General features: G+C 49.9%; 1 protein-coding gene across 2 annotated transcripts in view; it reads right to left on the bottom strand.

Moving 5' to 3' along the window:
- Nucleotides 1–5089: 5089 nt before the first annotated feature.
- Nucleotides 5090–15415, bottom strand: part of LOC149339304 (uncharacterized) — a 43403-nt gene continuing 33077 nt past the window's right edge. For both annotated transcript variants that reach the window (XM_089548055.1, XM_089548056.1), the window contains exon 8: nt 5090–14613. In XM_089548055.1, the coding sequence (XP_089404181.1) occupies nt 5466–14613 (9148 nt within the window). In that variant the 3' untranslated portion in view covers nt 5090–5465. The remainder of the gene's footprint in view (nt 14614–15415) is intronic.

Consider the following 15415-nt stretch of genomic DNA (forward strand, 5'->3'; position numbering starts at 1 on the left):
GACATCCAGTGAAATGCCATCCGATTGGAAACATTATGTGGTAGTTCCGATACAAAGGACCGGAAAATCACCCACAACTCTTGGAGCCTACGGCCGATTTCTCTTACCCCAACTATTTGTAAGCTGTATGAAAAATTGCTTGCCACTCGAATCTCCTGGTGGCTCGACCATCATCAGAAATATTCGTCTGCCCAAATTGGTTTCCGGCCAGGATAAGGAGCTGAGGATTGTCGTGACCGCTTTGCCAACGACGTGATACGTCGCTCAACTCAGAGCCGTCTCGTTTGCACAGTCCTAGAAACAGATATCACGAAGGCCTACGACAACATTCTCCACGCAGCCATCCTCAACACTATGTCATCACTTGGCATTCCCTTGCAGCTATGTCGAGCAATTCATGCCTTTCTTTCACAATGGACATTTGCTATCCGCGTTAATGGTAAACCCACAGGCCGTTTCATTTCTAATCGCGGAGTACCGCAGGGCTCAGTTTTAGCCCCAACTTTATTTAACATCACATTCATTCCTCTGATACACAGTCTCTCCAACCTTCCTAATGTTCATTTTCTAGCACATGCAGACGACATCAATCTCTGGTCTACAAACCGCTCAGCTCAGGTGCAGCAAGACTCCCTGCAAAATGTCCTCAATCTTCTTCACAACTTTCTTGCCGACACTGGCCTCTCCCTCAGCCTCTCCAAATCCTTCTATGTCCATGTGGGCAATAAAGCTGGCCGCCGTATTTTCAAATCCACTCCGACCCTCCTTATAACCAGGTGCACCTATGTACTCATTCACAAGAAGCTCTGAAGCATCTCAAGAAAGTCCGTGGTACCCTTCGGGTCTCCCAGGCCATGCATGCTGCTTGTCAATCTTACCCAGTGCCTATACTCATCCACTGGGTTCAAGCTCGCACAGATGTCCATAGCATCGCACCTGACATGATATCTCGATCGACTGACGTTCCAGAAATTCCACCTGCCTCGTTTCCACGAGATCCACTTCTGACACATTTAACATCTTCAGCCTCCCTCAGGCAGCGTACACGTGCTCTTATTCCCCCTCCCCCCGAACCTATCACGGGTGGAGGAGGTCTCTCTGAGGCGGCCGCGAGTCGGAGTGGCCCTTACGCCTGCAGTTCGCAACCAGTGGCAAAGTGACAAGATTTCTGCGCCGGAAAAATGTCCTCACTTGAGAAGCACCCACTTCCGACACCAATGTCCACCACCTATTGTGGACATGCCCAGGAACTTCGCTGGTGTGCGCTCGTGTTCGTCAAAAGGCACACCTGTCTTCAAACAATGACTCCAGTTTGCACTTGTGGCTAACGAAAAACATTTACGCCCGAAGCTTATGTGACTTTTTGCACACAACCGGGTTTCATGCTTTTTTGTAACGTATTATACCGTCCGTTACTAACATCACGTTTTATGCCGTGCGGCACACTTAGCGCCACAAATAAATAAATAAATAATGGACACTGGATAGGCAGCGCAACCACCCTGCCACCCTGGCAAGTGGCAGTTAATGGATGATCGCGAAAGTTTGCTTATCCAATGAACGCTGCGGCCTTTTGCAGCAGTGCCGCGTGCCTCCCACAACGTTGTCGGCACTAACGCATGCAGCCCACATCTCTCTCACCACCCCACGTACCTATTAGCGCGATTCAGGCGTCCACTGGCCCAGGGAGCCAGTTATGCGCACTTCCTTAAAATAATCGCAGTGTAAAACATTCTCAACGCCAATGAACGCCGACGGCCTATGGCTTCAGTGCCGCGTTTCTGCCACAACGTTGTCAACGCCAACGCATGCAGCGCACATCTGTCACTACCGCTACGTAGCTTAAAGTACGACTGAGGTGCCCACTGTTCCAAGAGGCAGTTCTGCGCTTTTCCTCTGCTTTCCAAGCTACCGCTCCATTGGTTTCGCTGCCCCAGGGGGCCAGTTATGCGCCTTTCCTTTGCTTTCGAAGCTCAAGGTCATTTGAAGGCCAAATTTGCACGATGCGCGATTGAAGCCCGAGGTCCTGTAGTGAAGCTTTCGCTTCAATAAGCAAGCTGAACTCAATACATGCGAGCATTGTTTGAGAACCCTGTAATTTAAAATAAACCAAAGACAACACGCATGCAGGTCTCACCTTGCCGTGGCAAAAGGTATACGTGCATAAAACACATTTTTATCTAGTTCTTGTTTTCCGAGCGTAATGGAGCAGTAGTGGACTGACGATGAGGTTAGGTCATCTTAAAAGCGAATTTTTCGTGTAGCAAAAAAAAAGGAAAAAGAAGCGAAGGATGGCGCGGAAATCCAGACACTCGAAGCCGCTCGCTATACATGCAGTCGCTGCAATTTCAGTTTCGAGTTTCAGGCGGCCGACGTCTGATCGGTGGCGGGTGACGTTTATTGTTTTAGTAGGGTCCCTAGGGACCTAGCTTTAGGGACGAGAGGCTGTTGCGTCACATTTTTTTAAAGCCACTCCCCCCTGCTTCCCTACCTACTTGGCCGCCGTCTCGGCGCATGTGCAGGAGACAATAAACACCTTTAGCATACCGTGTACCGTGTTACCGTTACCAGAGTAGCGGGATGCCGCCTACCGCCGGTGAGAACGCGCCGATTGGTCCCGATGCTGCAGGCGCGCGCGTATCTGCCAGGTACGTGGCGCCATCTGGCGACGTCGAGGAGATTTTCGCATGATCATTGGCTGCGCGCGGGCTCCTAGCTCTCCGGTACCGGTAACGGAAACACAGTACACGGTATGCTAAAGGTGTCTAATGTAGCAGACGACGCCGCTGCACCTAGCAATGCCAGACTTCCAGTAGTCCTTGCGAAAGCGCGACTTCCAGCACACTTAATGGCGTGCAGCTCGGATAGTGAGGGCCTCTCCTGAGCTTTCCTTCTTCCGTGCTATAAAATGTCATTTACCTTCCAGACATGCTTTTAACCTATTAGCTCTATGCTTTTAACCTAACTCCATGCATAGCACAACCACGATTCAGCCGCACAACGCAAGAGAAACGACGAGAAAGACGAATGCTGCGGCGCGCGTGACAAGTGCTGTTAGAAGTCAACTACACCAAGCATTACGAATAAAACCCTACTGAGGCATAATTTGGTAGAGTACGAAACAGTACTTCATACACTCCGTCGAAAAAGTATTGCCATACCTTTTGGAGGCGCTAGTGTGAACCAGCAGAACACCGTCGGCATCTCACCAGATAGTAGCCGCACCCTCGCTCCGGTTCGGTCTAAGCATAATTCGGTGTAGTGGTCACTGCAAAGTCAAAACTCGGCTGCCTGGTGAAGGTTTCCACCTATTATTTCTTAAATTTATCCCCCATTGATGGTATAACTTGGGCTTAGAGCGCGGGAACGTGCGTCACAGCAAAGAGAAGAGTTGGCGACGCTAGCTCAACGGGACGACACAGAGCTGAGCAAACGAGGCTCTGTACGAGCTGCGTGTAGCGGCGCCCTGTCGTCTGCTAGTGTCGTCTTTCCGAAGGCTGCTGGTCTCCTCATGCAGCTTACGGCGCAACAGGTGTCGTGGAAAAAGACGAGAACAGCGAAAAGACGAAATGCGAAGTGGAAAACAAAAACTGAAAAACTGTGCTGAGGCCCGATTTCGTGCACTGCCAAAGTACGACTTGGCTGACTCGTTGACTTCTGGGTCGGGGCCCCTTCCGATGGCTTCCGGGGCGCCATCCAGCCATGGAGGAAAAAGAAACTGATGAGGGAGCGTCCGGCAAGAGCCGTGAAGCCAGACAAGACAAAATTGGCGAGAGCTTAGCTTTGGTTAAGCCTGGTAGGTTGCGAAAGCAGGTGTTTTATACTGCATATGCAGCGCCTCTAGTGGGAAGAGCGCGGCGCGCCGTTACCCAAAGAGCCGAGTTGGTTACCTGCTTCCTCCATGGTTACCTGTCTCGCTCCTGGTATGACGTCACGCCATAACGTCACTAGCGCTTCTAGCGGGAGGAGCGCGGCACGCCGTGCCAAGCGGCCACCGCTACCCGACGAGCAGAGTTGGTAGCCCGTCTCTCGCTCCTGGTATGACGTCACTAAGCATGGTATGACGTCAGGGGTCATTCTAAAGGTCAAACGTGCCAAGTGGCCGCCGCTACGCGAAAGGCCGTTCTTGGGAGCAGTATTGCTTTCGCAATAAAAGTAAAAAAAAATAGTAAAAAGGAGCGAGCAGGTCCCCCCGTGATTACGCCACATAATAGCGTGCGGTACCTAGCTCCACTGCGCGCGCGCCCAGGCACAGTAATGCTTTCGCACTTCAGTGCCTCTGTCGAATTTTTTTGCCTCATTTTTTTACTGTTTACTCGCCCATTGGCATTGCTTATATGGGATTAAAATACTACTGCGCAACTTTTCCTCATGTGCCTAAAACACTAATTTGAAAAGATAATTGAGTAGAGCTAAATGTCTCTCTCAAATTCTGTTCTGCCGAATGGCAGGAATACACCGAGGAGCTTTCACACATAGAAAATTTTCTGGCGCAGACCATCAATATCTACAGCCATTTCTGTTGGAAAAGTTTGGCTCATGATTTGGTTGTTTTGGGGGTCTAACGTCCCAAAGCGACTTAGGCTACGAGGGACGCCGTAGTGAAAAGCTCTGGAAATTTCGACCACCTGGGGTAATTTAATGTGCACCGACATCGCACTGTACACAGGCCTCCATAATTTCACCTCCATCAAAATTCGACAGCCGCGGCCAGGATCGAACCAGCATTTTTGGGTCAGCAGTCGAGCGCCATAACCACTGAGCCACCGCGGCAGCTGCTGGAAAAGTAGTCAGATTTTGCATGCAAAAAAATATATATATATAATTGCATTTCTCAACACTCATGCCATTTAAGTTTGCCATGTTCCCATTTCCTAGCCTGGTTTTGGTAGTCAGATGTGACAGTGTTCGTTATAATATTTACCCTTCACAAAGGTCAGGGTTAATTGGAGAGACATGGAAGAGGCCTTTGCCCTGCGGTGAGCATTGTTAGGCTAATGATGATGATTTTTTCTGACTACTGCTAGTGTCAGCTTGCAGGTTTCCAGTTCATCAAACCCAAAGAAGCACAATCGTGAAGTAGCCAACCTGCACAAGAATACTTCATTTATTCTATGAATAACGAAAAGATTATTTACACAATTGACAACATGTTCAATGCATTGTGTCTGAGGCATAAACATAATCAGAATGAGTTGTATGCAAGCATCTCGTTCCCCCATAGCTGGTGCACCAGCCTTAGACAAAGCGACCGTAGTGAAAACAATGCAACAAATATGTTTTGAGCCATCAACTCTTAAGGTTCATACATCTACACATGAAAAAATGGCAAGCACCCACTTCGGCCCACCACAGGGCCTACACTGCTTCTTCAGTCTAATGTCATGCGCACCACAACATGAGGATTTTCCCCCAAAACAAAATTCATTCTCCACTGTGCACAATGTTTTGGATAACACATGAGGCTATGTAGGCGGCCTGGGAGGTCGTGGGCCCACAGGAGGTGGTGGTGGCGGCGGAGGTGGTGGTGGCGGTGGCTGCTGCTGCTGGATCACAGCTGGGCTGGTTTGTACAATCTGCTGTGGGTGGTACATGTAGGATGCTGCTGTGGCATTAGCATACAGGTGCTGTGGAGCAGGAACCTGCTGGACCTGCTGTACTGGCACTGCCTGGTGTGTTGCCTGGCCGGGTGCATAGGCGTACGCCACCGTCTGCCCTAAATGTGTTGTTGTGTAGGCATAACCAGCTGTTGGGTAATTGTTGTATGGGACAGCGTAACCTGTGGCTGGATAGCCCTGCTGGGGCAGGTGCACCTGATACTGTGGGTAGGCAGCCACTGTTTCCACGGCAACAGGAGCTGGGGTTGCAGCTGCGGCTGGCAAAGGTGTGGCTGCTGACGGCGCTGGCCGCTTGGGGGGAGGTGGGGGTGGTGGCAGTGAGTCTGCCACAGATGAGGGTATGATCACCTTGACCTTTGTGCGGTGCTTGCGTTCACGAGGTGGTGGTGGAGGGGGTGGCGGTGGTGAGGGTACGCCACCACTTGATGGTGGTTCTTTGCCTGGTGGGATGCCATCGGCAAAGGTGACTGACTTCTTTGGCTCGCTCGACAGAGTGCCCCTGCCAGCAGGCAAGAGGATACCTGCAGGGGGTGGAGGAAGCACCAAGCAACGAAGTGGCCGTGGAGGTGGCGGTGGCGGTGTTTCTTCAACGGAGCTAGACGAACTCACAGATGATGATGATGACGACCCCTTCCTGGGCTTGAGGCGCAGGTACCTGGGAGGTGGAGGAGGTGGTGGTGGGGAGCTCTCCTTCTCTTCCGGGAGCTCGGTGCATGTTGTTGGGCCACTGCCAATGTCTTCCGATGACGAGCATGCCACTTCCTCAACAGCTGCGAGACTGATGTCTTCTGTGTCCACGACAGTCACAAACATGTCATCCCCCGAAGATGGAAACTTTACCTCCTCTGTGCAGACTTCACTTCCAATTTCCACTTCAGTGCAGACCTCTGGTGCTGACAGCTCGGACGGTAGAGCTCCTGTCGCACTTACACATTCCGTGAGAGGGGCCTGAGGGGTGCCTGACTGGGTGCCCACCTCAGAATTTGCTTGCACTTTTATGATTATGGGCCGGGACATACTCTTGCTGCTGGAAACTTCTGGCTGCGAGTAAAGTTCAGACTTTTGCACTGCAGACTTGCGTGTGCTGTTTGTTGGGTGTCTCTTTTTAGGGGGAGAGGATGGAATGTCCTCAGCACTATTAGGTGCTTTCGTGGCACTGCTGTGTCTTTTCCTGTGCGATCTCTTTGATGAAGTGGCAGGAGGGAGATTTGGTGAAGCAGCAGCCCCAGCTGGCAGATCAGCAGCAAACACAGTATTGTTAGCAGCATCCGAAGCAGGAGGTGAATTTGAAACTACAGATGTACCCGCAGCAGCAGCAGCAGCAGGTGCAGTTGAAATAGCAGCCGCAGCTGATGCCAACTGTGCACTGGACACAACAAGTGACGTGGGTGAATGAAGTGATGTTATCACTGGCACTGAAGCTGGCACGGCAACGGACACTGTGACAGGTGGGACAGGAAGTGGAGCTTCAACGGCAGACGATGTTATGATGCAGGTGTCCACAGCTGCAGACAGTGGCAATGCTGAAGCAGGTGCAGACCGTGGCAATGCTGAAGCAGGTGCAGACAGTGGCAATGCTGAAGCAGGTGCAGACAGTGGCAATGTTGAAGAAGGTGCAGACAGTGGCAATGCTGAAGCAGGTGCAGACAGCGGCAATGCTGAAGAAGGTGCAGACAGTGGCAATGCTGAAGAAGGTGCAGACAGTGGCAATGCTGAAGCAGGTGCAGACAGCGGCAATGCTGAAGAAGGTGCAGACAGTGGCAATGCTGAAGCAGGTGCAGACAGCGGCAATGCTGAAGAAGGTGCAGACAGTGGCAATGCTGAAGAAGGTGCAGACAGTGGCAATGCTGAAGCAGGTGCAGACAGCGGCAATGCTGAAGAAGGTGCAGACAGTGGCAATGCTGAAGAAGGTGCAGACAGTGGCAATGCTGAAGCAGGTGCAGACAGCGGCAATGCTGAAGCAGGTGCAGACAGTGGCAATGCTGAAGCGATGGGAATGCCAGCAGAAACGATGGACCCAATCGAACTGAGAACGCAAGATGCTAGGTTGTCAACCACAGCTGGACCAACAGGGGTAATGTAGGTAACTGCATCAGGGACAGGCGCAATGGCCAAGTTGGGTGCGGGCACAGGTGCTGGAGGTGACACTACAGACGGCACAAATGGAGAGCTGCTGACTTCACTCTCACAAGCTACCTCCAAGGCCCCAATATCTTCAATGGCCACCTCAGACACACCCTCTGATAATGAAGCCAGCAATGGAGTTTCCTTTGGGACAGAGATCTCTTCAGCAGATTCGCTGTTGCATTCAAACAATGCCGTACTGCCCATGTCTGAATGGTCTGGCTCCATGCTGTCTTCACTGGGCACTTCAACCTCCTGTGCTACTTCTACTTCGATACAGCTTCCAAGGTTCAACTGTTCCATAAACTTCTCATACTCAGAGTTCAGATCTTTATCAGCTGGAAGAACTGCCATCCGGCTGGGTTCTGCACATAACAGCGTATCGGACACATTAGGTGTGCATGGACTAGTACTAGGAACCATCTCTTCCTTTGACTTCTCAGCCTCTGTGGGTTTTTCTATAATAACTGCATTATCCTCAGCGGGAGTTTTCAGAGTTTCTAATTGACCGTTAAAATTTTCCATATTCTCATGCTTTTCCCGTGAGCTGTACACCAAAAAACGTTTTTCCTCCAGTGAAACCTGACTACTTGGAAGCAAATCGATCAGGTCATCAGAAACATCCATAGCATCAAGTGATTGAGCGGTCTCCTCCTCTTCACGTGGTAATACAACATCTTCCTCGCAAGGTTTGGTAACAGAACATGAAGCATCACCAGAAGACTGGTACTCTTTAACATCTTGTTCGACAGTTTCCAATGGCACTTGAACGGTATTTTCTTCTCTACTTGGTGGTGGTGTCCTGGGCTTCTCAGGTGACACACTATGTAGATCTTCTAAGGGCTCCACGTTTATTTTTTCTGGTGATTCTTCTTCAGGCGTCCTTGGTGATGCAGCTTTTGAATCCAGCAATGCACTGCTAGTTTCTGCACATGGTGACAAGGTTACAGCACTGCCAGGCGTCCTTGGTGATGCAGCTTTTGAATGCAGCAATGCACTGCCAGTTTCTGCACATGGTGACAAGGTTACAGCACTACACTCTTCTTTTGCTGTACCCAAGTCTGTACACGGATCAACGAGAGATGCTTCTTCAGACACAGCCTCTGGCTCAGCCTTGCACTGAATTGCCTCACTTTCTGAATCTACATCCTTAGCTGGTACCTCTGGACTGTCCATGTTGTCATACAAGCACTGCAAAGCTTGAAGGCCAGACATAGCATTGAGATCAGGGGACATTAGATCAGGGGACACTAGATCAGAGGACACTGGCTCAGAGGACACCTGCTCAGAAGTGTCTGGTTTTTTCACCATTTCGTTGCACGGAGATGCCTTCTTCTTTTCTTCTGCAGCTGCCTGCAGCACAACCTTCTGAGCTTTACGCTCTTTGTTACTCCTTTTAGCTGTGTCTTCCTTTGGTGTCTCCTGCACAGCTTGCTTTTCTTTTTCTTCCTCTTTATCACTCGCCACAGCGGGCTTCTCCTCCTTCCTGACTACTGCATTACCTATCTTGCCATAAATAGGGTTGCAGCCATATGAAATAAAAGGCTTACTGTTTGTGTACCTGATAAGAGACATTGGCCAGCTGATCTCTTTTTTCCGATCGGCCGTCTTCACTTTGATGCAGTCACTGCCTTCTTTCCGTGCTCGTTCCAATGCTTCACTCTTAAGTTGCTCTCTCTCAGTCGATCCTAATTTGGCTTCCTGTTTAGGTTGCTGTACCTTTTTGCTTTTCTCCTGCTTTGGGGGGGACCCATCATGAGATGATCTCCTGCGCTCTGAACTTGCAGAATTAGTCCTTGGCGACTGACGGCTACTTCCTGCAGTATCAACCTTGCTAGTCTTCGCAGCACTTGGTTCAGAAGCCTTCTTCTTGCGCGCAGATTCACTGCCTGGTGATGATTCACTTTTCCTCTTGCGCTCCTTACTTTGTCTGCTGTCAAGTTTGTCAGCTGCCTTGTCGCCACCGCTAGAACGTCGACCACTTGGTGGACGGTCCTTGTCATTTCTAGTCTCACTCTGCTCGGTGCTGGCGCGGTGCTCAGCGCTTCTTCTCCGTTCCTTAGCAGCTGGGGTCTTCTCAACGGTCTTCTCCTTTGCTGGCTCAGAAAAACTTTCCTTCACAGTGCTACTCTTCACCTTAGCATCAGTTGGTGCACCTCCACCTGTATCAGGTTTCCTTGCAATGTCATCTCTTTTGTGACTGCTCTTTGCACGCTCACTAATCTTATTGGAGGTATCTGTGCCGACAGGCGGCTCAGCCACAGTTTTACGACTGCTCTTAGTACGTTCACTAAATTTACTGGAGGTATCAGCACCAAGAGGGGCCTCATCAGCAGTTTTACTACTGTTCTTCGCACGCTCACTATTCTTACTAGAAGTACCGGCACCAACAGGTGGCTCATCAGCTATTTTGTGACTGTTCTTTGCACGTTCACTGTTCTTAGTAGAGGTATCACCACGTGGCTCATTAGCTGTTCTGCAACTGATCTTGGTGTGTTCAATAATCTCACTGGAGGTACCAGCACCAACATGTGGATCATCAGCTATTTTTTGACTGCTCTTGGCACATTCACTAATCTTACTCGAGGTACCTGCACCAACAGGCGGTTTGTCAGAAATCTTACGACTGCTTTCGGTGCGTTCACTAATCTTGCTGGAGGTACCTGCACTAGCAAGCGGCTCATCAGCAATTCTATGACTGCTCTTTACATCTTGGGTACTCTTAGTCAAGGTGCCTGCAGCAACAGGTGGTCCATCATCATCAAACGGAGCTTTGTCAAATTTTGAATGTTGATTCCTGGCTTTGTAAGGGACATCAACAGCACTGCCTGTGGGCTGTTCCTCCATGCTTTCAAAGCTATGGCTGCGCTGCAGTTTATCAGATATTTGCTTGTGTTTTCCTGAGCCATCCTTAGAAATACCACTTGGCTTGTGATGGCCTTCAGGTTTACAACTCAAATCTTTGACAGGCTTTGGCAAATCTTTTACAATGGCTTGTTCATCACGAGGTCCCAGCAAACTAAGACCACAGAAAATGTTCTGTGGTGATCCCGAACCGTCAGCTGAGCCTACGACTTGTGTAACACTGGCAGTGTGGAGAATACTGCCTGCATGCTCTGTTGTCAAGGTAGCTAGTTTACTGATGGCACCCATGCCCTGGTCATCAGCAGTTGCCAGGGACTCGGCACAGATTGCCTGTGCAGTCTTTGCACTGCTTGCTGGTTCTGTAGTAAGTGACGTTGATCTACATGTGGCCACCACACTGTCTACATCAGCCATTTCCGAGGGCTTGGCAGAGCTTGCTTGCGCAATCTTCACACTGCCCACACGCTCTGCAGTCAGGGTTGCTGATTTACCCTTGGTTGCCATCTTTTCAGCATCAGCAGCTCCCAAGGGCTTGGCAGAACTTGCTTGTGCAATCTTCGCACTGCCCGCATGCTCTGTGGTCAGGGTTGCTGGTTTACGTGTGGTTGCCATGCTTTGAGCATCAGCAGTTCCTGAGGGCTTGGCAGAATTTGCGTGCGCAATCTTTGCAGCATGTGCCTTCTTTGCCATTCTAGCCATTTTCTGTTTGAGCATCTTGGACTTCAGCTTCAGTTTCTTCCTCTTTTTCTTCAGTTTTTGGGGGCACTCCGAAGAAGAGGAGGAGGAAGATGACGAGCTGCTTGAGCTGCTTGAACTAGAGCTGGAAGAAGACGAACTGCTTGAACTGTCAGAGTCTGAACCACTACCCGAACTGCTCGAACTTCCGCTGGTGCCAGAACTGCTGCTCCTTGACGAGCTTGATGATGAGGAGGAGGACGAAGATGAAGAAGATGACGAGCTTGAACTGGCAGCCTTTGACCTCTTCTTCACTTTCTTCTTTTTCTTTTCTCGTGGCTTACCCTTTGAGGCTTTCTGCTTCACCTTAGCCACCTTCGCAGTTTTCTCCTTGACAGGCATTACAAGATCTGTGGTTGACGATCTGGCATGTTCGTTTTCTGCACTTGAATTTTTCTGCTTAACTGCCTTGCTGGCACTTTTGTCATCTTCTGAAACTTCCTTCTGGCCTTGTAAATGCTGTCTATCCACTGTTGCCAGCACGCTCTTCTTAGTAGCCTCTATTTCCTCTAAGAACTTCTGCTGCAGTAAGATATCATCTTCACATTTTGCAGAGTCTGCAATAGTCTGTTCAGGCATTTTATCAGGTCCCTCACTTTGACTCTCAAGCTGTTTCTGATAAGGTGTTGATGAGGCTTCATGACATTTTTCTTTTTCTTCAGACAATGGCTTATCAAAGCAGACTGGTGATTTTTGTGCTTCAGTAGGTTTTTGTATCGCGCAGCCTTTTCTTTCACTTAGAGTTGTTTCTTCACCAGACTTCAAAGCGCATGTGGCAAGAAAGTCGCACTCATCAGCAGTGCTGTCATCGTTGGTTTCAATCTTTTCAATCTTCTCCAGAAAAGATGACACTTTGTCATTGGACACAGCTATGGCCTTAGTGGGAGAAGAACCGTGGCACACATCTGGACTGCCACAACTGTCTGCCTCTCCAAGCACATCAAGTGGGCTGTCCTCGCACGTTAGGTTTAGAATTGGTTCGTTCCTTTCCAGGTATTCACCAGCTTCATCGTTTTTCTTACGGATTGAAGACTGTGAACAGTTAGCACCAGGAACAAGCTGCTTTTCATCTTTCGGAGCAGCTGCTTCCTCTAAACATCTAGGATGGTTAGCAGCCTTCTCTTCTTCCTCATCTTGTTGATCGCCAGTTGACTCATCACCATTCACTGCATGAGCAGTGCCGTCTTCCTCTGGGGCCCCTGGAATAGAAGCCGGTGGCTCAGTGCTTACTGCTTCCACCCTGGCTGTTTCTTCCTTCTTGTGACCACCAGAAGTGGCACGCTTTTCTTTTCCTTTCTTGTCATCTGCTGACTTCTCCTTTTTCTTCTGACTGTCGGCATTACTCCTTGCTCGGCCCTTGGAGCGGCTCCTGCGCTCCCTGCTCTGTGAACGCCGCTTGGCCTCCCTGCCACTTCTGTGCTCGGCCCTGTCCTTGCCCCTATCCTTGGATCGACTCCTTCGCCGTTCCCTGGATCTGCTTCTTCTCGTGTCCTTGGCGTGACCTGTCTTTCTGTCCCTGGAGCGACTGCGCCTTCCTTCTTTGGACTTGCTCCTCTTTTTCTCTCGCGGAGAACGGCTCCGGTGGCGTTCTCGTGAACGTCCCCTTCGTCTGTCCCTGGATCTGCTTCTCCTTCGTTCTCTAGACTGACTCCGTCTCTTGTCTCTCGAACGACTTCTTTTTCGTTCACGGGAACGACTTCGCTTGTCCTTGGATTGCTTGCTGCTGCGAGGACTCCTACCACGTTCCTTCTTTTCGGCCTTGACTGTAGCACCTGCACCATCTTTCTCTTTCTTCTTTTTGCTGCTGTTTGCAGCAGGTGGGACGTCAGGAGGACCTGTCTTCTCCTTGGCAGATTCTCCACTTCTCTCAGTGCCCTTAGCAGGCTCCTGTTTTTTTGCATCAGCACAAGGCTTCTCAGCATCTGCATTGTTTCTTTTGGCATCGGCTGACTCTTTGCTTTCATCTTCTGGCTCTTTCTTACATTTCTTCTCAGGAACACCTTCAGTTGCATCATCGGGTAGCTTGAGCTCGAACTTGTCACTCTTCAAAAACTTGACAAACTCAAATTTGGGCTTGACTTTAAACCTCTTGGGAGGAGCTACGAAGTAAAAATTATTGTCTTGCTGTTCCTCTGTCTCAGTAGCTGGCTTTTCATTTTTCTCAGCCTCATCTGTGCTTTTACTCTCGGCAGCATCTAGCTGTGTCCCTTCACCCGATGTATTCGTGGCAGACTCTTGAGCTTCTTCGTCTGCTTGGTCGTCATCTTCTTTGAATAACGCACTTGAAATGGGTGCCACTTTCCCAATGTTCTTGCGGGCAAAACTGAATGACAAGGCACCCTTGACGGGCTTTGTCACTGCGGCTGCTCTCTTCACTTCCAGGGCTTTCTGCAGAGGCTGGTTTGAAGTAAGCGAAAATGCAATCAACCGTTTCTTGGCCAATGCCTTGCCAATGAGCAGCTTGGACTTGGACTCTTCTACACGGGGTGGTTCCACCTTGGCTGGTTCCACCTTGGCTGGTTCCACCTTGGCTGGTTCCACCTTGACTGGTTCTACACTAGGTGGTTCAACACGAGCTGGTTCAACATGAGGTGGTTCAGCTTGAGGTGGTTCAACATGAGGTAGTTCAACACGGGGTGGTTCTACATGGGGTGGTTCGACATGCGGTGGTTCAACATGGGTTTGTTCCCCACGGTGTGCTTCTGCTGGAGGCAGCAGTGTTTCAGGGGGTGGTGGAGGTGGAGGCAACAAGGGCAGCACCGGGTCAGGCAGAGCTGGCGTGGGCTCTTCTGGTGAGTACTTCTCCTGGCCTGGGTCGATGACACCCAGGAATGGAGGCGGGGGTGGTGGAGGTGGAATGTCATCTGGAAGGGGAATCTCACCGGGCAGTGGAGGCAGGTCAAAGGCGCTAAAATCACCAAAGAATGTTGTGGCGGGGATGCTTGCTTCTACTTCTTCCTCTTCACCTCCTTCCTTTTTTTCTTCTTCTTCTATCTTTTCTTCTTCCTTTTCTCGTTCTTCTTCCACTGAGCTCTCTGGGGAACTCTGTGAGCGGCTGCTAGGGTCCTCTTTGCTAGGGTCCTCTTTCTTCGTGTCCATGTCGTCGTCGGCACCCCAACTCCTGTCGTCTGCCTCCTGTTGGGATTCATCACTATCATCACGGACCGGAGACTGCAGAGAAGCTTGTGGTTTCGCCCGTTCCGGAGAATCTATCTCCTGAAAACGTCCTCTTGAGATAAACTTTTCGCCGGTTCCCATTTCAGTAGGTCCCCTAGAGCAAAGGAAGGACGTGCACTGCAATCACAGAACTCTGCATCTTACGAAAGAAAGAAAACAGATCAAAATACAGTCAAGTCCACTTATAACAATATATCGGATATAACAATGGTCAGTCATGGCACCATCAGCTTTGCCACGTGTTCTATGGTAAAATAAACTGCTTATAGCAATGCTGTCCAGGCACATTACTGGTTATAACAATTAAATCTGGTAATTGAGTGTCAGCCATTATAGAAAAAAAGAATAAGGAAATGCTACAATCACACCAGCAAAACCATGCTTACAACACAAAAGCGCGCACGTGGGGGGCTGACCAATGGACTAAGCTGGCGCAGCAACGCCACGAAAGCAAAAGAGGCAGGCGTCATCGCGTCAGGAGAGCTGCTGCATTGCTGCATTGGACAGACGGCCTGATTCCTGTGACGTGGAGGTGTGCGAAGCTCCCGGTGGCGCAGTGATGGCGGTGCTTTGGTCATCAGTAACATTTTCCTGGTTCCCTGAAGTTCGAATTAACGAGCTTTTACAGGCATTAGAACAATCAAACCCCTCCGGGCATTTACTGTCAATAAATGCAGTGAAGTTTGTCATCTTTTCTTTTTTTCGGCACAACCCTGTTATAACAATTATTGGATATAACAATGGTATTTCCATGGCACTTGAATATTGTTATAAGTGGGCTTGACTGTATTGGCAAAATGCTACGAAGGTTTGCAATGCCTCAAGCTCCGGAAAAATCTTGCGCAAGCACTTCACACAGCCAATGCCAAATTTGGCAGCTGACCACCTTGTGTTGT

This window comes from Amblyomma mixtum, chromosome 6, assembly GCF_055824585.1.
Source record: "Amblyomma mixtum isolate Tamu chromosome 6, ASM5582458v1, whole genome shotgun sequence".
Classification (NCBI taxonomy): domain Eukaryota; kingdom Metazoa; phylum Arthropoda; class Arachnida; order Ixodida; family Ixodidae; genus Amblyomma; species Amblyomma mixtum.